The sequence below is a fragment of the Lacerta agilis genome, chromosome 6 (assembly GCF_009819535.1).
Source record: "Lacerta agilis isolate rLacAgi1 chromosome 6, rLacAgi1.pri, whole genome shotgun sequence".
Classification (NCBI taxonomy): Eukaryota; Metazoa; Chordata; class Lepidosauria; order Squamata; family Lacertidae; genus Lacerta; species Lacerta agilis.
The window spans coordinates 47,951,592-47,976,693 of record NC_046317.1 but is presented as its reverse complement, the minus strand read 5'-3'; the positions used below and the strand labels follow the sequence as shown (position 1 = coordinate 47,976,693).

General features: G+C 46.2%; 1 protein-coding gene across 4 annotated transcripts in view; it reads left to right on the top strand.

Annotated features, from left to right (window-relative positions):
- Positions 1–2,101: 2,101 nt before the first annotated feature.
- The window catches only part of AMPD2 (adenosine monophosphate deaminase 2), a 48,504-nt gene continuing 25,503 nt past the window's right edge, over positions 2,102–25,102 (top strand). Inside the window, exons 1-2 of one of the 4 annotated variants that reach the window (XM_033152471.1) lie at positions 2,102–2,512; positions 23,748–23,878. In XM_033152471.1, coding sequence (XP_033008362.1) covers positions 2,503–2,512; positions 23,748–23,878 — 141 coding nt within the window. In that variant the 5' untranslated portion in view covers positions 2,102–2,502. Of the gene's footprint in view, positions 2,513–4,500; positions 4,697–15,189; positions 15,423–23,747; positions 23,879–25,102 lie in introns of those variants that run through there. The other 3 variants (XM_033152470.1, XM_033152472.1, XM_033152473.1) reach the window with 3 other exon arrangements.

Genomic DNA, 25,102 nt, shown 5'->3' with positions numbered 1-25,102 from the left:
ATTATCATTTAACTTTTGGGGGAAATAATTAGGATCACACCACCTTTTCCCTGGAAGTTGCCAAACCAATTAACCAATTAGAAGGATTACTGTTAATAGCACCAGTTTTCCTATAACTTGATATTGCTGGATAGTTTTGATCAACTGCAAAAGCATTTTTAGTTTGCTTTCTGTTGCCACACTGGAACGTTTCTTTATTAGTGCCACTTTGTATGATTCCTTGCAAATGAAGGAAAACAACTTTTCTGCTTGTATACGTTGATAATATAATTTTGGTTACTGAGGACAAACAAGATTGTAAAAAAACAAGATTGGGTGCAGGCCATGCTGTAGTGTAGTGCTTATGTGACTGTGAATAAAAGGTGGCTGGGCTCATTGTCTCAGGGTTTGGGGGGAAGAGGTGACAAAACTGATTTCCAATAAGTGCCCCCCTTTATTTCCATAACAAGTCCTTGAGTCTGTACTCTGAATGGTGACATCAGAGACCTAGAAGGTGCAGGGCTTGTCTGTCCAACCCCTACACAGTCTCATCAGGGCTGACCTTAAGGCAATTGGAGCAATTGGGCCAACTTGGGCCCCGCGGGCCGCTCCTAAGGGGGCCCCTGCACCAAGGCATTCTAGGTGGATTTTATAAGATCTATAAGATTTTGCAGACTTTGGGTGTGAACTGGGGCCCTACAAAAAAAAAAAATCAAATTGGGCCCCACTGGGTAGCCCTGAGTCTAATAGTTGCTGGGCCTGAGTTGCCCTGCCCTTGCATGAAGTCTTGGGTTTGCAATTTTGGGAGAGGGGAGACTGCGGCACTCTGTGTGAATGCCTGCACAAGATGTGGAGAACACTGGTTTATGAGGCCAAGGATTACTAGGAAACACAAAGATACAAATTCTTTTTTTCCCTATGAAAGAAAATGCCCACACGAATAAACATGCAAGTTTTTATGAACACTAAAAGTGCAAAACATTTTTAAATGAAACCAGATGCTATTGTGTTTATTACATTTTAATGCCAAAGCTGTATCTGTGATTTCATTACTTGGTCACTGTCCCATGGAATCTTTATTGTCCTTGATATCATTTAATAAATATTAATTATTGTCTAAATACAGGGGATTTATTTCTGATTATGATTGCAGCTTGATTCTGCCTTTGTTCGGGGTTGTACATGTCGTATAAATCCCTCCCCACTTCCTTCTTTCATTCGGTAGGCTACTCTGGGCAAGAGGACTGTAATCCCGGTGATGTGTTAAGCATGACACGTTCTGGATTAATTCAGAATGAAAAGGAGCCGTTATTCAAGATGAATGATGTCCCTATGACTAAAAGGGAAGGGCACCAACACATAAGTTAGCACAACACTAACTCCACTTTTTTTTAATGCCAGGAAACTTTGCTGTTGACAAGCCCTGCCGGGGAGGACTGCACACTTCACTTTCCGGAGGCACAGAGGTTTGTTGCAGCAAAAGCAACAGAGTCTTGTGGCACTTTAAAAGATCAACGAACTTATTCTGGCATTAGCTCAGAATCCACCTCATCAGATGTGTGAAGTGTTACCAAGAGTCACAGGTTATATATATACAAATGGTGAAGGGATTCTGAACTGTGAGCTCAGACGAAAATGAAATGCGGCAAGTACAGAAGGGAATCTAACACTGGCGAATAAACTGTTGTTGATGATATATCAGGCATCCTGGCACTGGATGAGCTAATGAATAAATAAAGCGTGTGTGCACGTGACTGAACTTTATCCTGACTCAAGTCACAGTTGTTATCGCAGAACCTCCTAAAGAACTGCAATTCGGCGCTTTCAGGTCGCAGTTTCCCTTCTCAATTCCTTCGTTCAAGAGGTCAGTTTCAAGAGGCACACACCTTGCATTTAAAGGACATCACTTCCCCCTAAAGAACCCCGGGAACTGTAGTTGGCCAAGGGTGGCTGGGAGAGGTAGCGCTTTGAGGGAGAAACTACAGTTCCCAGGATTCTTTGTGGGGGGGGGGGAATGTGGCACATTTCGCGCCCTTTCTTGACGCGCAGCTAACTTCTAGTTACACCGCCGCGAGATGGCGGCACTTCCACAAGCCGGATGAAACTCCTTTGTTCGCCGCCGCCGGCCACGGGGCGGGGCTTGGGCCGCCCTACCTGTGCGCCACGGTTTGATTTTGCAATGCCGGCATGCCCAGTGGGTGTAGCATCTTAACTTCTGCTCTTATATAATGCGGCTGCGTCTCCTCGGGGCCAGTGACAGCACCTTCCCCGCCAGCACTCGGCCGCCCTGAAGCCCTCAGCCGGGCCAAAGTAGTTCCTCGGGCGGACCTCTCAGAAAGAAGCCGAGCAGTTGCTCCGGGGTGGGACTTTGGGCCAGGAAGTGCTCGCGAAACGCCCCCGCTTCCAGGGGCTGCCAGTGGCCGGCTTCCTCTAAAGCTGCGGGGCGGCGGCGGCGGCGGCTCGGCAAGAGGGGATCCCTCCGTTTCCCGGTACCTGCCGCCCGACGCCTCCACAGGGGCCGCGATGGCTTCAGGTAGGACGACGCCTTCGCCGTGGCAAACCGAGGGGTTTCCCGCGCCTCTCAGTTCGCGCCGCCGTGAAAGCACCTCGGGTCCGCGAACTGCTGCCCCGCAGACCCTCTTCCTTCCTTACTGCGCAGCCCCACCCCCGCTACCCGAAACTTCAACGGGCCAGGCCTGAAAGAAAGCGGGAGCGGAGGGTCAAGGCGGCCGAAGCCAGAGGGGCTCCGGGGGGCGTCCGTGCCCCACCAGTTATCCAGCGCAGTAACGCGGGCGCCTCGGTGTGGAAGGAGGGCCGCGAGCACGGTTCTGATCTCCAGGGCGGAGCCGGTTGCAGACGAAAGAGCTGGAAAGTTGTGTGTGTGTGTGCAAAAAGCGGATGTAGCGAGCTGAAGTCTTTTCTAGCAGATCTCTTGCGCAAGGGCAGACGTTTAAAGGCGCCGTGAAGCAGGATCGCTTGGCGAGAGTTTGGGGTGAAGGCAACGGCTACCGCCCGTTGCGCTCGCGAGGGAATAATCGTAGTTACCCGGGAACTTGCTTCAAGTGCAAGGGCTGCTCCGCCGCCATTTCCCTCCTGTAACCGACTTCCCTCCCCCCCCCCCCTCCCAAAAGCCGGCCTCTCTCGCGTGCAGCCAGGTTAGCTGCTCGGCTCCACAGAAAAAAATGCAAATGTCCCCTCGAGCCAAGTTCTCGCCGCCCCCCTAAGTGGCACTTGCGCAACGGGCTGGTTAGGCAAACTCGCCCCCACCCCAGGGCAGGGAGACCAGCTGGGACTGGCGTTCCCCGCATACCGCTTCCATGCCCGCAGTAGATCAGGGCCGGGGAGCGCTGCCGAGGATGCCGCGCCTCGGCTGCAGCAGGCACCGCCTCCGTCCGCCGAGCTCGGTGCGGGGGGCGGTGCTCAGCATCTTCGCAGGAGCCGCCGAGCCGGGAAGGCCTCGGAGGGGGAGGAGCCAAGCGTTTCGGAATCTGGTCCATTGTGCCAAGTTGGCCTGTGCAAATGGGAAGCGGGGGACGCGTCTGCGCTCCCTGCCCTGCCATCGCCGTTTGCTTGGGACGACGACGTGGTCGAGGCTGGTCTTGAGGCAGAGAGCTTCCGGTAGAAGCGAACTCCTCGAAAAGGGGTCTGGCTGGTTGCTTGTTGCGGAGGGAGAGTAACCGAGAGCCTTTAAAGCTCAATGCACAAGCTAGCTCCAGAGACACTTGCATTTCAAATCCGTTGATTTTCATCAGTATCTTTTAATACATTTCTGCGGTTTTGTGGGATCCAGTCGCCTCGGTTTAACCCGATTGTGCTGCCGACTTTACATTTCATTTAACCCTTTCGCGTTTTCTTCGAAAGCCAAGAAGAATGCCACAAATGCTCATGCCCCTTGGGAACAGCGAGCTCGGGAGTGTCTAGAATCCCGTTTCTGCCATCGGGCAGTTAAGATCAGGATCAGGAAGGGGCGTATATTCGAAATCGCGTTAACACACTTCCTCACTTTTAACACTTAACAATCGGATGACTAACCGATGGTGATATCGCCCCCTCTGCAATACAAACTGTACTTCCAGGTGGGAGAGTGCTAGTGAGGAATGGAACCCGGGGTGGTAGTTATGCTGGATTAATTATTGCTGGTGGGGCGTGATCTCGTGTGTGTGGCCTTCACGGTGCAAGGAGCGCAAACGCCCCGCACTAGAGGCGGGGTTTGTGAGCCTGAGACTGAAGCAAGGCGGAGGGAGGAGTGCGGGGGGAGGGCAGCGGTCTGTGCTGCCTGCAATGAAACCAGCCGAACCAGGGAGCCCCTGGTGCCTGTTCACTCGGAAGCAAATCCCCCCCGATTCCAATGAGACTGACTCCCAAGTAACAGCGGACAGGGATCGCAGGCCTTGCCTTTCATTTAGCACACCCACAGACGAACCGGGGAGCAGACAAGGTGCGCTGTAGCGCAGGACCTCGATCCTCGATTTAGGAAGGCGGGTGGGGGGGGCGATTTATTCCACCCCCGGTCTGAGAGGACCACATTCCATCCATCAGCGGCAAGAGGCGTGGCCTAGCTTAGTCCCCGCCTCTTTCTTGAGCACGGCAGCAGCGCCGGTTCCGAGACTTCGGTGGAGCTTCCAGGAGGCAGCAAAAATGTCATCCAGCGTTGGGCCCCCCAAGAGCGGTTCCCCGCTGAGGAAGCGGGCCAGTCTTCAGGCTCCCATCACAGGAGGTGAGCAGGGCGTGGTACTGCCTCCTTATCCATTAGATGCTGCTATCAAAAGAGAGAGAAGCAGGGAAAATAGCTGTCCTGGAATGGAAACGATCCCTTTTCCTTCCGATTCCAGCCCTCATTCCATCACCCTATACTGTTTTCCGGTTATGTGTTTTTTCATCTTTAAGCAGATGATTGCTCCTTTACTATTAGGCTGTTTGTTGACCGTGGTAGGGAGACAACAGGCTCATCTTGTGCTTTTTTGCTCAGAAACAAGTCCTGCTAAGCATGCATAGGACTGTGTGAGAATTCAAGGACCAGAGAAGCATGAAGAGTACGCTTGTTTTGAGGCATAAAATGGCAAATCTATCAAAGAGCTTCGGCATCCATGTGCCAGCCTTTCTGTGTGTTGTGGAGCCCTGTTTTAATGAGTGGAGCAGAAATTTGGAAAGCCAGTTGCTTGGTTGTTGGATTAGGGAGGAGGAACATCCTTGACTATCTGTACAGTGGAGACTAGAGGTGTTAGAATGCTGGATTTAAAGCTGTTGTTGATTAGGGTAATGTAGGTATACTCTGTGTTTGTTTGTTTTTTGGGTTTGGGTGTTTTGTTTTGTTTTTGGTTATTCTGTATACAAGGCTTTGGAAGACAGCAATATCTGGGATCCCATCTAATTATGTCTTAGATTTTTTATTACAACTGACATACTAGCTGGGGGAAAGGCATTTAGATCTGCCCCCTTACCACCAGATGCACCAGCTAAGGGGAGGATGTTTAGATTGCCCACAAAAAAACATTGTAAGAACTGTGAATTCCCTGTGTGATACAACACATCTGAAAGATATATTGCCTCACCTTTTGTAGTTCTATAGATTCAGGCTTACTTTTAATCACAGCTTGCCAGAAATTAGGTGTGTGTGTGAAATTTTGAATGCAAAATTGTAACAATCAATTTTCTTCTGAGCATGTGCCGAGAGCATGCCATTTCTAGTGAGCCACCTCCAGCCAACTGGAACATGGAGTATGGCTAGATATGTGTGAACCCTGGATCCCCTTTTCTGATAAGTTCAGCACTGTCTGTACTTTTCCTTTCTTGGCTTCCTCCTTGTTGCTTAATTTGAGGTAAGTGGGCCAGTATCTGCAGTGCTTTGCAGGTTATTTGTGAGAACTGGAGAGAAGGAGAGAAGGTATATTCCCAAGTTTGATAGTTTTACTTTGAGTATTTTGCCTCTTGGTTTAGATTTTTGTAGGAAGCATGGGAGTCTTTGCGCATAAAAAGCACACCCTCCTTCATGTGGGAGTACATCTGCAGTGTGTGGGTATGTAGGAACTGCAACTGCAGGATAGGGTACGTGGCATTTGCTCCTACTGAAGCAGGCTGCTGCTCCATATGGCTGTCTTCCTTGTATCCTTATGAGCTCCTGGGCTCTCTTTATTTGGAGCTATGAGTGCCCAGGAACTGATATAGAACATACATATAGTGTAGCTGTCCAATATGTGCATACAGATTGTTGTAGATGGGTTAGATAAGCTTGCGATGTGCATATGCACGGATAATGGGAATCACGTTAATGATAAGGTGCCTGAATTGAATGGTTGTTTGTTGATAAAAGAAATAAATATATTTACACATTGTTTTCCTCTTTTTGTGTGTTTGTTTTATATTCCTAAAATGTCTACCATCTAGATTGCCTAGGTCTGCAAACATTGGACACTATAGAATTATTGCAGGCACTTCATAGCCTATCCTTTATTTAGACTGGAGACGAGTGCCATGAATGGGGTTTTCGCCTCAAAAAACTATACAGCAGGGGTGGCCAACTTCCAAGAGACTGCGATCTACTCACAGAATTAAAAACTGGCAGTGATCTACCCCCTTTTGCGGGGTTCAGGTCGAGGTTGTTGAGGTTCTTTAGGAAGGAAAGCCATCCATGTTTTGGGGGGTCTGGATCAAAGTTGAGCTTTTTCTGTTTTTTAGGAGGGAAAGCCCTGTTTTGGGGGCTTCAGGGCAAAGATGTAGAGCTTTTTTTAGGGGAGACAAAGCTGCTGAGCTTCTTTGGGGGGAGCCAGTGATCTACCACAGATGTCCAGTGATCTACCAGTAGATCACGATCTACCTGTTGGACATGCCTGCTATACAGTAATGCTTTCCCTAAAATACAGCATTCCTAGTAGCCCGGGTCTTAATTCTTTCTGAACTGCATTCTAAGGACTTTTTCTTTTCTTTTCCTGTCCCTTGACTGAGCATTTGTGGCCAGTAACATAATAATTAATAATGCTGTTCTAGGTTGTTCCTTTTATTCCGGACCATGAGGTTTTGGTACCCAAGCACATAATGAAAAAGCAAGAGCTTCCATTGGGGAGCACTTGCTTTGCATGTAGAAAGTCCCAGGTACGACCCCCAGCATCCCCTGTTAGAGCTGGGAAAGACTGTAAGTCTGAAACCCTGGAGAGCTGCCAGACAGTGTTGGCAGTATTAAGCTAGATGGACCAATGTTCTGACTCGGTGTAAGGCAGTTTCCAGTGTTCTTATAGAAATGGCCTTGGGTTTGCCTTCTGTCCCCATTCCTGTAGTAAATGGACAGGGTTCTCTTGTCCCTGATTCTATAGAATTCCTCTGGAATGTTTTAAGAAGACAGACTAGCCTGGAGAGCTATCCATCCCAGTGTTGCAGCTTAGGCGGCTTCATCCATTCTCCATCAGACACTACTGCTATTGCTACTGAGAGGAAGGCAGATCTAGGTTTTGTTTTTAAAAAAATCTTTGTCGCTTGCCTTTGCTGTATGTTGTTGTTGTTCAGTCGTTCAGTCGTGTCCGACTCTTCGTGACCCCATGGACCAGAGCACGCCAGGCACGCCTATCCTTCACTGCCTCTCGCAGTTTGGCCAAACTCATGTTAGTAGCTTCGAGAACACTGTCCAACCATCTCATCCTCTGTCGTCCCCTTCTCCTTGTGCCCTCCATCTTTCCCAACATCAGGGTCTTTTCTAGGGAGTCTTCTCTTCTCATGAGGTGGCCAAAGTACTGGAGCCTCAGCTTCAGGATCTGTCCTTCTAGTGAGCACTCAGGGCTGATTTCTTTGAGAATGGATAGGTTTGATCTTCTTGCAGTCCATGGGACTCTCAAGAGTCTCCTCCAGCACCATAATTCAAAAGCATCAATTCTTCGCCGATCAGTCTTCTTTATGGTCCAGCTCTCTTTGCTGTATATCAATATATTAATAAATGAAGAAAACTCCCGATACTGTATATCATACACCAGCACATGAGGGAGTAAGCTGTGGTGTCTTCCTTTCACTGCTATGTGATGGTGATATTAACAATCTGAGTTATCCCACATATAATATAAGAAGAGTGTGCTCATCTAGTCCAGCATCCTGTTCTCACAACGGCCAACCAGATGCTTATGGGAAGCCAACAAGCAGGACCTGAGTGCAACAGCACTCTCCCCTATTGTGAGTTCCCGCAACTAGCAGAAGCTGGCAGAAGCGGAACATATCCCTGATGGCTAGTAGCCATTGATAGCCTTCTCCTCCATGGAGTTATCTAACCTTTTTCTGAAAACCACCTGTAGTCGGAAGTGTGTTGGGACTGGCTTCTGTCACGTCGTTCTCTGTACCGTGCATATAGTTTTTAAGCTGACACAAAATACTTCATTACATTACACCAGCCTGTCTGAGTGCAAATCAAATGATTTTGCCGGTGCTCTTCAGAGTGTGAGATAGTCATTGCATCTTTTTTTGCCCTACCTTTGTTTCAAGGGTTGTGGGCGGAATCTAGTCTAGGCCCTTTGAGCATTTGTGGAAGTACCGGTAAGCTCTGAAAGAAACAGCGTGCTTCTTCCTGTGTTCTCTAGTACTTGAGAGAATATCATTATTACCACCACATTGCAACTGGAAGTAAAATACTTCTACACAGCCAAGACCATTGTTAAGTGACAGTGAGGCGTGCCTGGCTGCTTAGGGTGTCACATTTTAAAAACAGCTCGCAAAATGCCAGGCGTGATTTCAGTTATTTTCTCATGTGTAATGGTACCCTTACAATTCCAGTTAACTTCTGCCTCATAGGAGGAATAATGGCAGGGCTGTGTATAGTGTTGTGCATGTCTATAAAATTGTCACACAAGCACAAGATCTGATAGAAGGTGCAAATCCTGATTTGCCAATGACCTTAGTTTTCACTTTAATTTAAAAAAAAGCCTGTTTCTTTAGCCCAGGCCTGGAGACCTTCCAGATGTTGCTGGACTACAGCTCCTGTCATCCCTGAGTCTGACAGCTGGCAATGCCGAAAGGAACTGGTGGGAGATGGAGTCTAGCAACATCTGGAGGGCCACAGGGTCCCTATTCCTGCTTCAGGATTTTCAGTTTCAAGGAGTTGGTACTTTAGTGCCCTAAACAGCTTTGCTTCATTTCCTTGTTTTGTTTCAATACCCTTCATTTCTCACAACATTCGTACTCTGTCCCCCCATCAGTCTTTGGAAACATCATTTTGGGATTCAGAGCACAGTGTTCAAACTGAGCAAAACTCTGCACATTTTCATATATTCTAATTGCAGCAGTTGGCTTTCCTAGGTTATTTTAGTGTAGAATTTGGAATCTTTAAAAAAAAAAACCAATAGAAGTGCATACAGCCCTTGGACGTAACTGTGTAGTAGAGTCTGTGCAGCACAACTGCTGTCCCCGTCCCCATGCTCAAGCTTTTTTATCCATCTGTGAAACTTAATTGCATTCACTTTGGAGCAATTTGGGAATTGTCCTGTCCTTGACTTGTCCAGGATCACACAGAAACAGGGCATGGCAAAGGTTTGCATTCAAATCTGCTGAGTCTTTCACTCTAACCACTGCAGTCAGCTTTCCTTTGTTAAATGACCCACCTTTGTCCCCTAAAGCTGTGAGGTAGTGGAGCCCTGTGCATGTACGGGACAGATGGTTTTGTTGTTGCTGTTCTCTTGTTTTCCTTACTGTAATAATATTTGTTCTTCGGGAGGAAAGCATGAAATACAAGGAAAATAAACTTACTACTGTTTTTTTTTTTTTTAGATGCATGTTATTTTGAAAAGTATAGGGAATATTGGAGAAACAGGATGGAAGGGTTATAGCTGCCCACATATATATATATATATAGAGGGGGGGGGAGCACACGTGTGTACTTATAACCAGCAAAATTAGAGCTTGATAGCGATCTCCTATTCACTATTTATCTTTAACTCTATGTATCTGAGGCAACTGGGAAAAGTTAAATAGCAAACTGATCATGCCCCTTGCCTTAGTTTCCTTTGGGCAGGCAGAATATTTTGAGAATCTCATTTAAAAATAAAAATTACAAATTACAAATAATATTGGCTAGTCCTCTTGGGAGAAAATCCTGAGAACATAATCATACAGTATTTACTTTTGTGGTCCTCATGGGAGTAAAATTCCTAGAACAGGATGATCATACTGTGTGACCTAAAAACATTTCTCAAAAGCAAATATTACAGCACCAGGGGGTGCTTCTGTAGCTATGAATTCTGGTGGTAATAACCTCAGGCTAAACAGTGGAGAAGAGGACTGACTGCAGGAGGTGAGAATCTCCACAGGCTTCAAATGAGAAGTGACTGCTAGAAAAGATGAGACAAGTTGGGGACCAAACTTATTAGATGGTGCTAATAAGGACCTGGAAAATAAGGTAATGGGGATGCAAGAGGAGATGCTTTGGCATATTGAGGAGCAAGGGCAGACCAATGGAGGATTTGGGGGATCCAAGCATGGCATTGTGAGTGGTTAAAAGAACATTTCATGCCATGTGGAGGGATCTGGGAAGTGTGGGATCCTCTTTCAGCTTATTTATGTGTGTGTGAGAGAGCATTTCAAAATTACTCTATTGCTAAATCTGCAGTAAAAGGATGGCGATGCTGCTTTTGTTTTCTTTGGAAATCTTACAGCGCAGTTCTATTGTGCAGCAATGTTAAGTTGAATTCTAACCTTTTGTGAGTGAATTTCCTGATGTTTCCTCCTCCCCTTTTTGTCTTTTAAAAATTTATTTAAAACTGTTTTAAGCTGCCTTTCCATAACTCAAAGCAGCTCACAGCGAATATTAAAATATAGTAAAAATGAGCTAAACATTATAATAGTGAAGAACAGGGGGTTGTATAGAAAAATAACAGTGGACTATCTATTGAAATTAAAAAGTAGGTGAAAGAGATATTGCCTTGGCATCAGTGCTTTTTTAAAGAGAAAAACAAGTGCTGGTACTCACCATGAAGTTGCTACAGTAAGTGCCACACGTTTAACATTTGGGGGGAAAGGTGCTAGTACTGCATACCCGTGAGTACCCCCAGAAAAAAGCACTGCTTTGCACCCTTCCTAAAAGCCAGTGAAGAAGAGTTTTCTACTGCATTGGAGTAACATATGTAAAGCCCTTGACCTCTTGCTTTTAACCACAGTACACAAAATGGGGACTACTTAGAAGCAAAGCCACATGGAGCAAGCATATAGTTGTTCATTGTTTAGCAGGGTATTTTAGTTATTGTTGAGTCACTACTGGTCAGAGTTTGTGCTCTCTATTTTTAGTTCTGTAGCAGTTAAAAAGTGTTCCCCCCCCCCCATCGTCCAACTAATTCAGGTAAAAAAAAACAAATGAAACTCGAGTAATAAACCTATAAATAGTCATGGATACACAATAGCTTGTGGTCTAGGCCAGATGTTGAAGAGCTGCTATTTGGAAGAAGAATTCTCTCTGGGGTGTGGTGACAAAACCACTGAAGCAGCCTTGTAAATAAGCCCACAAAAGTTACTAGCCTGCAAAATGTTTCGAGCTTGCAGGTGGGAATGATGGAAAGCTCCCCCTTCTTCTCCAGGAGCCCACTACATTCCTATGCTAAGTGTGGCAGAGAGGCCTGTGATTATAGTGCAACTCCAGTGTGTGCCACTTGTTAACTCCCCCTCTGTTACTCTCAGCAGATGTACATAGAACAGCACAGTTTTCAAAGCCAGCAGATTTCCCAGTGAAATGTTGGAAACTCCTGCAGAATGTGCACCTTGTGTCAGTTGTGTGATCTGAGAAAACTGTCTTGAACAGAAGATTTTAAGAGGGAGGCAAAGAATGCCAGATCCTTTTGATTAAAATCAGAATTATATTTCCAGAGGTCTAAGCTGCCTGCCCTCCTTTTGTATGCATGACTGCAACCCTCTTTAAGCTGCTGTCATAGGGTTTAGCCATCTAGCCTAACCACCTGCTTGATGCAGGAAGTCCAAAGCTATAGTCTTTCTAACAGAAGAGAAAACCTAGGCTTACTAAAACAGGGTTACTAGGGTGTAACATCCATATAAAATAGTGAGCCTTCCTTCTAAGTAAACATTTATAGGTTTACACTGTTAGTGTATTTTGCCCTGTGTGGGATGCTTTTATTTTCTCCCTGATTGGTATAAAATTATTTCCTTGACAACAGGCTAAAACTTGCAGGCAAAATTGAGGATTGAAGCTGGATCTCCTGTCCAGTATTGTAGCCCTAAGGCCACTCACAAGTCCACATGATAGACCAGCAGGATCTTAGCTTTTTCTCTCCTCCCCCATCTTTATTTACACCTAGATAATGACAGCCATATGCATTCAGTGGATTTGTGCTGTCCTAGTGCACAGAAGTGTTTTGCGAATCTCACTCAACACTCGGTACAGTACACTGTTTTCTACTGTATTTTGATTTTTGTTTCTCCTTGGATGATAACAACTAATTGTTTACATTTTGTTTACATTCTGTCTTAGATCTTGCTTAACTTTCAGTCATATTGCACATATGCTTCTTATTTGCCTGCTGTGACTTTGTTGTCAAATCAAAACCAAGTAATAATTCCAAATTTTACTAAGCAACAACAACTGCGGAAAAGGCATCATTCATGCAGCTTCCATCATTTCTCCAGGGATTTATTTTGTCATCTGCACAATTCAAGTAATCCAGAAACAGGAGACTAATGTTTGACAGAGGGGGTTAAATGCCTCCTCCTCCTCCTCCTCCTCCTCCTCCTCCTCCTCCTCCCTGGCCCACAGACTTCTTATTCAGTGTACTTCTGTTGCTTCCAAGCATCTGGCTCTAAGGCTGTTTTTGTCAAGCTGCTGAAATTCATCCAACAGCCATTCCCACTCCAGTATAAATACTAACACTGAGTATAAGGAAGGTCTGTGTAAATATATCCCCATGCTTCATATATCTTTTATCTGCCTCATTTGCTTGCAACCCCAATAACTGATATATATTATTTATTATTTAAAATACAGGTGTTTCTCACCTGTGGACATAACAATATTGATAGGAAAAACGTATTAGCTATTCTTTTTGAAAGGGATTGATGCCAGTCTTAGGTGACAATCTCCTCAAAGGCTTGGCTGCTGATCTGTAGTTCTCCACCCCACCTCATATGCATTTGAAAGAAAGCTAAATACCTACAAAAATAGTTTTATTTTATTTAGGAAAGAAATACAAAACTGCTTAATTAAAGAAAATATTTAAGCTGTGTATAATAAAATAATTGTCAATAATACACCAATAAAAGCAGCATTTTTATTTTTATTTTAGAAACAAGCGCATACACAACACTATATCTGGGTAGGCTTGCTGAAACAAAGAAGCTAGCTGGTGTGTGAAATGGTATAGCGAGGATGCCTGCTTAATGTCAATAGGCAGGGAGTTCCACAGGTGCTGCCACAGGGAAAAGCTGACTCCTCCCAGATGTGGAAATAATGAAGTTTACCTCCATGGGGTTTCAAAACCCAGTTTTGAGCAGTTCAGCCTGGAGCTTGCCTCTGGGGATTTGGGGCTTGGCTGCTCTAGTGCCATCCCTGAAATCACATTTCACTTAAGGGCATTGTGAGCAAGTACCCCATTGGGTTGGATCCGGCTCTCTCAACAAGAGGTATGGGATCCTTGGCCAGACTGTTGAGAACTGGAGGCAGTCTGTAAGCAACATTGGGGCACTGCTGCTGCTGCCGCCACCACCACTGCCTTCCTCAGAAAAAGAGAGATCACTGGGCAGGGTTCCAAAACCTGCTGCCAGTCTGTCTTCGAAGAATCGAGACTAAGGAATGGCATGCCCATCACTGTCACCCCTGAGGCCCTTCATCTCTGTGACAGCAGACTCTGAGCACAGGCACCTCCATGACGTCCTGCGGGATCAGGAAAGGACAGCTGCTTCTCATAGGCCATTTATTGTTCTTAATTAACCAGCGGCTGCAGCTCTTGGAGACAAAGCTTACGGGCGGCTTCTGCCAAGACACTCTCCATCCCCGTCACCACTGAGCTGCAGTCCAGTATGCAGCACAGCTTTGATTCTTCCGCTCCTCTCCTTACCTTGGAACCAAACAAGATCTGGCTTGGAGTTGTCTTAACACACTTGGGTGATGCCAGCAGTGGAGTTTGTGCCGTAAGGGCTAGAATGTGCCATTTGGGAAGTAACAATTCCTAATGGTTAGAGCTGGATGGTCTGTGAGCCAGATAGAGACAATCTTCTACAGATAGCAGAAAAGTAATATTTTCCAGACTGGTGCAGGAGAAATTGGGCAAAGGGGAGCACCCTCCCTCAGATTCTAGCCAGAGTGGGGTTTAATGTTTGAGAGGGACAGATAATCACATCTTGCGAACTGACTGCTGGGTGGAATTTGTAGCCTTTAGTGGGGAAAAGATGGGGGGAGCACAAGACACACCACTGTTTGCCCCCCACCCATGAAATGTGATACAGTGGTGCCTCGCAAGATGAAATTAATTCGTTCCGCGAGTCATTTCGTATTGCGAAAGTTTCGTCTTGCGAAGCACGGTTTCCCATAGGAATGCATTGTGCGGGGGGGGGGGGGGAATTGCAAAACATTTTCGTCTTGCGAAGCACGACCATAGAAAAATTTGTCTTGAGAGTCACCTAAAAAACCGCAAAACCCTTTCGTCTAGTGAGTTTTTTGTTGCGCGAGGCATTCGTCTTGTGAGGTACCACTGTATATTATGTTTTTAAATCATACAGAGACAACGTGAAACAAAAACAGAGAGGGGCAATACTAATAACAATGTTGAGCTTAACTAAATGCGAATCTCAATGTATTCCCTACAAAGTATGTGGGTTGGAGTGTTCTTGTGCCTTATTATACCAGTACATAATGAAAACACACTCTTAAAGTTGAGTTAGCTTTTGTTCGATTTCCCCCTTTTCTTACAGCATGAACGACCAGTGTGTGGTGCTCTGTGCTTTTGGAAATCCTGGTGTGTGGGTAGATCTCTGCCGTTGCCTACTTTCAGAGAGAGATGGGGGCGGGCGCTGGGATACACGTCTGCAGCTGTGGCTGCACATTAGGGGTTAACTCCTCCTTACTTTGAGGCCAGGAGTTAGCTCTGCTGCGTGGTGGCGGGTGGCTTCTCTTTGCCTGTCTGGCTCTGCCTGCCTCTTGGAAGAGACTGTAATATATTTTTGTCTCCTCCCTCTCCCCCCATGTAGCTACGGTTGGTACAGCCCAAGCCGGCTCTGGAGCTGGAATCCTGTGGGACTGCAGCTCTCAGAGAGGAGGCTGCAAAACACCGGCAAGAGCGGCAGCAGCAGGCACCTCTGTCTGCTTCGTCCTCGGTTGCCTTCTTGTTGGCACTCTGCCACCCCCAGGGGTACCCTGGAGGCTTTTTGGTCCACGCTCAGGGGGCAGAAGGTGATGGGATGCTCCTTGCCTAGCCTGCCAGCATCTTGGTTTCCAGGTGGAGAAAAGGCAGAGGCTTAGCGAGGCCCTTAAGACTGACAGATCTGTAAGTGTTTGGAAATGTCTTTTCCTTTCTCCCCTCTGGGGCTGGATGGTTTTGGGTTGCAGCTGCTTGTATTAATCAGGAGTTCGGAGATGCTTGAAGGATAAAGTGAAGCCTGCCTGTTCTATTTAATGGGCTGGAGTTGCAATGCTGTGTTGTTAAGGGGCATGCGATTTAAGAGCCTTTGACGTGAGATGGGCATGTGGCACTCAACGTAAAAGAGAGGGGTGATTTGCTCAGGCTGCCGCAGAAGGCAAATCCCTGAAAGTTAGAGCAGGAGCATTGGCAAGGTATTCCTGTATTAATAATTGAAGCTTGAGGTTTCTTTTTTTTTCCTGGGAAGTGGGAGGTGTTTTGTGTCTCTGTGTGTAAATCTCTGGCAATTCTCTGAAGCTGGGCTAGCTGACAGCTCATCACTGAAGGGACCTCCACCAGCTATCCTGGTGCAGATGCTGAAGTGTCTGTCTTGGGGAGTGGGGGGAGTGGGTAATGATGACAGCTTCTTTTGCAGTTGTTTTTATCCCTATCATGTTCTCAGATGCATTGCAAGAGTTTTGATTCCTTGTGATGAGAAGTTGTTGCGATGATACCCACAAAAAATGCAGGACTTCTATCCCTTGCACTCTGTTTTAGTATTTTGGTGGTGCAAGGCTTCTCATGAGAAAGGGAGTTTAAAAGCAAACAAACCCACACATACTTTAATTAATTGAATGTGTGTAGATCTGATAGCCATTAGTCACAACCATCTGCATGTACTATGTACAATAAAATTAAAAGTGGGGGGGGGATAACTATGATGCTTATTAGTACTCTTTAAAACATATTTCTATGATCTTCTAGTACTTGTGAGAATACAGCTGTTTGGAAGAGGCTCCACTATTTCATTGAAATGCATTCTGTAAATGCTGCCCAATTTTTTACCCCAAGGAACTAGTCGCATGGCAATTTATCTGTGCTACCTTTTCTCATGTTGCCGGAACAGGCATTTCAGCGATCAACAGAGGACTACTGAGAGAGAGTCTAGCTTTCTAGTGTCTCAGGGCAAGCCTTTAATCCACTAAGAAACTAACCATAATTGCATCCCCAGTGTTTGTGGGAAACCCCAAGGGTAAATTGCATAAAAGAAAAATGAATATCTGGTCCTTGGAGTCGGATTGATGGAGCACCTAGTGACCTCTCTCGCCAATGAGAAGTCACAGTAAAGTATCTCCATTACATACATGTGAATGAAGCCGTCGCTATATATATTACAGCATCGGCATATGTCTGAATTAGCCACATTTCTGTTGCTCTGTGTGTGGTGGGCTCAGGATTTCCAAAAGAGTGGCATAACAAGTGTCACAATATGGGCATGTGACCAACTCAGCATCCGCAGCTATAGTCTTGGTGGAGGAACTTCAGCATTTGGCCAGAGCTTGACTTTAAGTGAAGACCATTGCAGATTTAGAACCAAGCATGATGATATGACTAAGTGTGGGAAGCCATGTCCTGTCTTTACTTCTCCTAGGTATCTTGAGTGTAGGAGGAGCAGGCTATACTGCTCACCCCACTAAAATTTTGCTGCAACACCATAAGGGGACTTTTGCCATGGACGGTTTGGGCCTGGAAGTGATGCTCCCCCATTGGTTCTGGCAGGTGTTGGGAGGCTGCCCAACAAAAGCTGGGGCTCCAGACTGCAGCACATCCTAAAGCTGGTAGTGGCAGTGGAAGAAAGGTTGAGGAAATCTGTGTTGCCATCCGTGGTGTTGCCCAGCCAGCAATTGGAGCTACAGGAGCAGCTGTTCTTGACTGCCCCCCTCATGAGCTGAAGACACATGCTGGCTTTGATGGGGCTGCCAAGCCTTAGCCCTGCAATTGGCCTGGCGGTTCCCCAGCTCTTGCTGTTTTTTTCCTAATGAATTGATTGTTTGCACTGTGCACAGGGAGCCCATTAGGGAGACATGTGAGGGTCATTAGCAAGGCACAGTGGAGCTTGACTATTCAGGCAGTGCCTGGATTGGGAGTGGGAGAGGGGCAATGGGCGGAGGGGGGGAGGGAACCCAAGCAAACACTTCTTCCTTCCACATAAGTTACTGTGATGGAGCGAGTAGTCAGCCTCTGGGGCATCAGGCAGGCTAAAACACTCTGAATCAGGTTTGACAGTTGATGGCAGTGCTCTCCTCCTTGTCCTAGAACAGGGCTTGATTCTTCTGCTTTGTGGTGTGTGCCTTGGTGACCTGCTGAGGGCCAGGTGCAAAGCAGGCATTGCAAGCTTTTGTCATGGGGTGGTGGTGGGGGAAGACCTTCGTGTGGTTATGGAGTTCACACGTGTCTCCAGTGAGCTCAGGATATGAATGAACTCGAAGGGACTGGTTTCTCTTGTGTCACCCTTTCTTTTGTCGGGTAGTTGTGACACTTGTGAAACTTGCTCAGCATCTACTAAGAGAAGTGGCCCCCTCCCCCACAAACTGGAATGTGTTGTGCAGAGGTTTCTGGGAATAGGCTGCTAAAGGACAGCAGGGCCAATTTTTCCTTTTCTGTGACAAGTTTCGTTCTGAAGGAATGAGCACTGAAAATCTGAGTGCCGAAAATGTATATTGCCAGCTACTGCAGTGCAGTTGCTTTTGGGGAGGAATCAGCATCTGTTTTAAGTGCCCAGCACTGAGTTCCCTGGTAGCTGGCTGAGATCCCACAACAAGAATTCTGGTTATTGTAGATGTAACAGCTAAGAACTCTAGATGGGGAAAAGCTAATAATCGTATCATTTCAGAAATGACGTTTCCAGGTATATAATTATGAAATGCTTTACTAGACCCTGGTGGGTAGGAAACACACGTGTCTCATTGCCGGATGATGCCCTGGAGATCCTGCCTGTTCTTTTGAACACTCTTAAGGCAGCAACAGCAGGATCGTATGCAGCTCCTCTGGCTCTCCTTGGCATGGTACTTTTATCTGCCGTTACTGCTTTCCCACTCTGCTACATGAAGATGGATGCAGGATCTGGAGGAGAAATGGACTGGGAAATGCAGTAGCTCCTTGCGTTCCTGTTGCCGTGGGATGTTTAGACCCAGGCAGGATCTCTAGATTGTGATCAGGCAACCTTTTGGGAAGGGCCATAGCTAAATGGTAGGGTACATCTCTGCATTGCAGAACATCCCAAGTTCAATCCCTGGTATTTCCAGGTGGAGCTGGAAAATGTCCTGCCCTCTGAAAGTCTGGAGAGTCACTGTTAATCAGTGTAGAGTAGGCAGCACAGCTCGACAATCCATGGTCTGACTGTATAAAGCAGCTTTTGTGCAATTTGACCTGGAGATTTTCTCTAAAGTAATAATCCTCCATCTTGTATTTATTCTTGAGCGATTTATAGGGGCAACAGTGAGTGACAGATTGCTCATCAGTCAAGCACCTCCAGTGCCATCAGACATCTTTCACCCTTCACCTAAAGTAATTTCAACTTTTTCGTGGACAGTAACAAACTTACTTGAACACACTGTTGATACTAAATACAATTTAGAGGGAGATATTCTGTCTCTTGACAAGAAAAGGAAATCAATACTTGCAGGCCAGCTGAGTTGGGTTGAAAAGTGACTCTAGATAGACAGTAGCTGGTTTGGATGGGAAGACAAATGGAATTCCTTGCGTAGTGGGTGATGTCAGTAATTATAGACAGGACTTGTACGATTCAACCAAGGGAATGCCAGATCCTGTGATTTAGTGTGGGCTGTGCAAGTGAGCCATGAATTTTCATGAATGTGTGTACTTATGATATCCTCTTCAAAGAATGGAATGTGATGTATCTCATGACAGAGAAAGTGGAAAAGAAGTAAGGACATGAGGCATTACAGTGAAAAAAATGTTTGCAGGGACTGTGGATTGATTGAGTGATTGATTAATTTGGACACTCTTACCCTATTCATCCGAAAGCTCAGGGTGGCATACATGGGTCCCCCCACCTCATTATCCACACAACAACCCTGCGATTTCAATGTGGCTGAGAGAGAATGACTAGCCCAGGGTCACTCGGAACTTCATGATGGTTGAAGTGGGATCTGAGCCTGGGTCTCCTCAGTCCTAATTCAGCAATGTTACTTGGAGCACTATGGCTTGGAAAATGGTATCTAGAAATGGATCCTTTTGTCTCCTGAGCATTTACTTTACAAATCCTTTTGTGTGGCTATGAATACCTGAAACTTTTAAACAGAAAAGGTTTTGACAAAGCCACATAGTGTTTACTTGTGACATAGTTGACCACACAAGTTATCTAGATTTCCTGCCTATTGACAGCAGCAAGAATGTCAGTTTATGTAATTGCCAGTAGCTGTTGGTTATAGTCCAGTTCCGCTAGAGGTGTCATCCCCTTTGTACCTTTGAACCTCCCTTGCCTCCCAGTCTATTGCTTATTATTCTTTGCTTAGTAGGTGAAACATCTTGCTTAGAGCTGCCTTGCAAATTGACCCAATGAAAATGTAACCATGGTTAGGTGATCAAAGCTGTGCTGCAGGTTTGCATCTCCTTCCTTGCCCATCATCGCCTTCCTTACTTTCACTCTCAAAAATTAACTCCCCTCTCCTGGTTAGATTTGACTCTGGCACAGCAGCATTAACATCTGCAGCAGCACAAACAGGGATGGAAGCTTGTTTGCAAACCATGTCTAGTGCCAGTCAAGATGTCTACATGAGCCATGGAAAGGAAAGAATTTACATGAGTTAGAAGATTGCTAGTCTGGCACCTAGACTGGCTTATTACCGGGGGGGGGGGGTGAGCTCTTGTTTGTTGCCTATGTCCACATGGTGACTACTATAATGTGTGGAGGGTGCAGACATGTGAAAAATTGGTGGCATGGACTTGGAGACCTTATGGTTTAAAGGCACCACAGAGACATGCAGAGGAGCAAAGAAAACCCATATTTTCTGTAGTGTGTGAAGCAGCCTTGGGAGACATTAAAAACAGATCTACGAGCAACCTTGTCACAAGTTAGATCTAAACAACAAGATATGAAATGGACCAATGTAGTGTATTCTACAACACATACTGAGCACACAGCAGTTGGGACTCTGATCTGCTTTAATGTCTCAAGTAACTACATTCTTTCGCTCCCTTTCCCTTGAGGAGTCTATTTTGTTTACCTTGCTTTATTTTTAGGAATTTTGAGGTCAAGACATGTCGATTCTAGCAGAAGGGAACAAAGTAATTGCCTATGACTCTGTATTATTTCACAACTTGCTTTGCCCCATAGTCTGCAGAGGTAGGAAGTTGGTTCACCCCTGAATTCCTGTGTGGCTTCAGAGAGCCCACTCCATGATAGATCTTGGCCAATAGTCAGCAAAAGTGCTATGGTTGGGTTGTTTGTGTTCTGCATGGGGAGCTAGGAGTGGTTGTGCTCTTGCTGTGGTGGGAGGGAGGAAAGGTCTGGTCTGCAAGCATTTGCTCTCAGAACGTTAAGGCCTGAGAGCTGAAAGCCAGTCACCCCTATAAAATGGACTTTGAGCAGTTTCTCCTGTGAGGTTCAGCGTAGGGTCTGGCTGATCGGTCCATGGTGTTTGCCTTCAGCCTCTGCAGGCGCAAACAAGAGAGAATGTGTTTCTGCCAGGTTCCTTTTAACAGAACAAAGGATGTGTTATTCCCCTTAATAGACTCTCTGGAAGCCAACTTAAGGTACTCGTCTCCAGGCTGGAAGCTGATTATTATTTCTACATCAGACAAGTGGTAGGGAAAGCCTTACCAATTAGTTTAGACTTTTAGAAGGGATGGGATACCCTTTTTTGTTTTAGTGCTTCTCAACCTCAAAGCAGACACTAAGAGTCTAGAAGCTGGTGAGAAATGGGATCCTTTTAACTGGGCGTGATGGTGAGGAGCCTTCACTTTTTACAGTAGGGATGGGGACTGTGTGGTCCTCCGTGGACTCCAACTCTCATCAGCCATAGCCAGCATGCCCATTGGTGAGGGGTGGTGAGAGTTGTAGTCCAACAACATCCGCAGGGCCGCAGTTTCTGCACCCTTGTTCTTCAAGAAAAGCAATAGCATCTGTTCATTTTTAGCTAGCATAGTCAGTTCCTGGCCCTGCCAGAAATTCCTTGTTAAACATGGCAGTAAGTATTTTCATCTCCGGGCTGGAGTCCTCCATCTGCAACATGGTTTGTGGTTGTCACAAATGCTAGCAAGAATGGCATTGAAAAAGCCCAATAAAAGGTGATGCCAGTTGATAAGGGATTATTCCCTATTTGAAAGGCGATCTGGTCCTCAGCTCAGTGGCATTTCCGGTACTTTGAGAACCAACATTTGAGACATGGTGGGGTCAAGCTGAATAGCATATGCTGGTTGCCTATCCGGAGTCCAACTTTAAATCCCTGCTGGGCCAGGAACATACAGTCACTGCCCTTCAGGAAGTCTCGCCTTCAATCCTGCATCTGTTCAATGGGAGTAGGAGTGGCTTATTTTGCATGACTGTTGTGAGCTTGAATAAAGCAACAATTGTGCATATTATGCAATCTGCCAAAATTAATATGTGACTACATATTCAGGAAATGAATGGCCAGGCATGGAAGGAGATGTCTGGGAACTCTAATCATAATACTAATATAATGGTGGCTTCCAGACCCAACCCTTGTCCCTGGTAGCAGAGCAGCTGAATATGGCAAACAGGAGGATGGATCATAAGATAGTTCTTGGGCGTTTGTAAGGTCTGGGACCCTGTGACACAGACTGACAGCTGGTAATTTGAGTGTGGGCGTCAAGTGACCCTTGGGGGTGGATGATGAACCAATGGATCAAATAGTGCTTGTGCCATTTTCTTTTATTTTAAATGGTGAGCTCTTGTTGGAACTAGTAAATATAGCTCAGAAACTGATGAACCTGGGCTATGTTAACAGAGACCAGAAAACAGCATAAAATTGGGCATATTTCACATAAGATTTCCTGCTTGTTGTCAATAGCTGCCATTCATTGGACATGGTATGGGGTGGGTTACGAGCAGCAATCAGAGTTGCTCTGTTTCTGTTATTTTTCTTTTGTTGCATCTGGTGACTAATCCAGAGAAGGTTACACCCTGATAAACACACCTGTCTTTAAGGTGCCACAAGACTAGTTCTGTTTCTAATGTCAATTTTCAGTAGCATCTTCGCTCTGTTGATGCCCTGGGCCAGTCTTGAGTTCCAGCAGCTTCATACTTTTCAGTGTGCACAGATGTGAAAAAGGCTTTTGGAAAGGATTTCCAGAAAGTGAACTTGGCAGTTTAATTTTCCTTTGAAGGATGATGAGGTTCAGCAGAGGTAGTATGTGCTTGCCATTTCTGTGTGCACAAATTGCCCTAACTTCTTAGCTTGAATACATTCCTGAGCCACTTCCTGAAGCAAAAGGATGGAAAGAGTGTAGAATTAGTACATTATATTGGTTTATATATGACGTGGGTTGTGCTGTGGTTTAAACCACTGAGCCTCTTGGGCTTGCCAATTGTAAAGTCGCCAGTTCAAATCCCTGTGACGGGGTAAGCTCCCGTTGTTCTGGCCCAGCTCCTGCCAATCTAGGAGTTCGAAAGCACGCCTGTGCAAGTAGATAAATAGGTACCACTGCAGCGGGAAGGTAAATGGTGTTTCCGTGCACTCTGGCTTCCGTCACGGTGTCCCATTGCGCTGGAAGCAGTTTAGTCATGCTGGCCACATGACCCAGAAAGCTGTCTGTGGACAAACGCTGGCTCCCTCGGCCTGAAAGTGAGATGAGCGCCGCAACCCCATAGTCGCCTTTGACTGGACTTAACCATCCAGGGGTCCTTTACCTTTTACCTTTTATAGCATCATCATCTTATCACCCCTTTTCCCTGGCCTTGACAGCTGAGATGTATATTTTCAGGACCCACTCTATTTGTGTGTGTGTGGTTGCATTTTTTATTGTAAGTTTAAAAAACTTCTGATGTACTTCTAATCAATGTAGCCCACCCCTGGGACCTTAGGGTGAAGGCAGGGCAATAAAGTTGTTTGTTTGTTAATTACCAGCAGCCACAACCTGCTTCCTTCAAATGCATGATGTGGAGTGAGAAGGGAGTGATGGTAAAGCCAAGTGTTTTAGCTGTTTCTCAAAGGAAATGATGGAGGTGGGGTGTCTGCAGATGTTTCTAGGAAAGCAGGACTGTCCTATGGCAGTTTTCAGTTCTGATCCAGAAAGAATTACCAGGTAGGGCAGCCGCTGCCGACTGGGACTGATGGAAATCATAGTCCAGAACATTTAGAGGGCATCAGGTTGGGGAGAACTGATAGAGGCTGTGCTTGATTAAATTTCTTCTCTTCCCTTGAGTTGTTCTGATCAGGGCCATGGCTTTCTCTCATCTCCCTGACTGCTGTCTCATATTTTCCTCAGAGATCCACGGAGGACCACGGTCCCGCCAGTTGCAGCCTGCACGCTCCCTCCCAGGGCCTCCCCACTGCCTGAAGCATTTTCCTGTTGACCTGCGCACCTCCATGGATGGCAAGTACAAAGAGATAGCCGAGGTAGCGTGACTTCTTCATTGCTGTTGCTTCCCTCTTTTATAACATTGGAACCAGGCCTACAAGGGCACCACCTCAGAGTTATACCTAATGGTCCCGAGTTCCTCTTTTCCTTTCATTGCTTTTTTTATGAAACAAGCTTGTAACTCTCAACTCTGTAACCCTGAACTCTGACAAATGCATGCAATTCCTCTTGCATTTGCAAAGATTGGGGGGGGGGAGAGATAATCCATGCACCCTCTCACTGTTGAAGGTAATGAGTGGGTTGCTTTCAACTCCTGCAAATGGAAGGTGAGAGGGAGGTGATCTTTGCCAGTTCCTCTTGTGCCCCTGGGAAATGCGCTTGGTCGTGGTGGGTGGGTGGGAGGTGGAGGGTTGGGGGACCCATGGGAGGGGCTGTGGGGATAAATCACCCTCCCCTTCTGTTTGTGGAAGCTTCTGCTGGTTTGATGCCTTGGCTGAAGTACAGTTTTGCTTTCTTAGGATCCACCTCTGGATCCAACCCAGTGTTTGGGAGTTACTTCTCATTGAGTGTGCTTATAGTGAGGTTTTGTTGGGGTGCTTCCCAGAGGGCCAGGTTGCCACATTGTGCTAGTTAGTGCCACCGTTCAGTTGAGGCATAAAGTGTTGTTACGTGGTCTCCACTGCCATATTGATTCCACCATCTCCCAATTTTAATTGTGGCATAAAGGAAAGGTGGACCTAGCATTGTTTGCAGCCCACACTGGCTGTTTTCGTCCACTGGTTGGGGATGCCAGATTCTAAGGTAGGCAAATCTTGTGCAGTTCTGGGACTCTGTTATGTACTTCCAAGTCCAGACGTGGCATGCTCACAGCAAATGTGCATTAGCCTAAATGCAGCCTCAAAGCCTGGCAAAGTCTGTCCCTTGTGCACTTAATGGTTTCTGGAGTAGCTAGAATCTCTGCGAGTGATGAACTGTCCTGCTAATCACAGCATTACAAGAGAAAGGAGGAGCAAGAAAAAGGAGAAGCTCTTGTTATGTTCCCCTTATTGCCTGACCCAGTTCCAGGCTTCCTGTTTCAGGCAATCAGAACAATTTTTCCAACCTCAGTAATAGGTAAGCAATCTCTTGCTGGAGTGTGAACTGAGCCATTGTCAGGGGAAGTGATTACAGGAGTACTTTGGCCAGACTTTTTGTCTGGATGGGCTCTTGTCTGCTTTGGAGAGCTTGGGTGCATTCTCTCTCAGTTGGAAAGACTGAAAAGG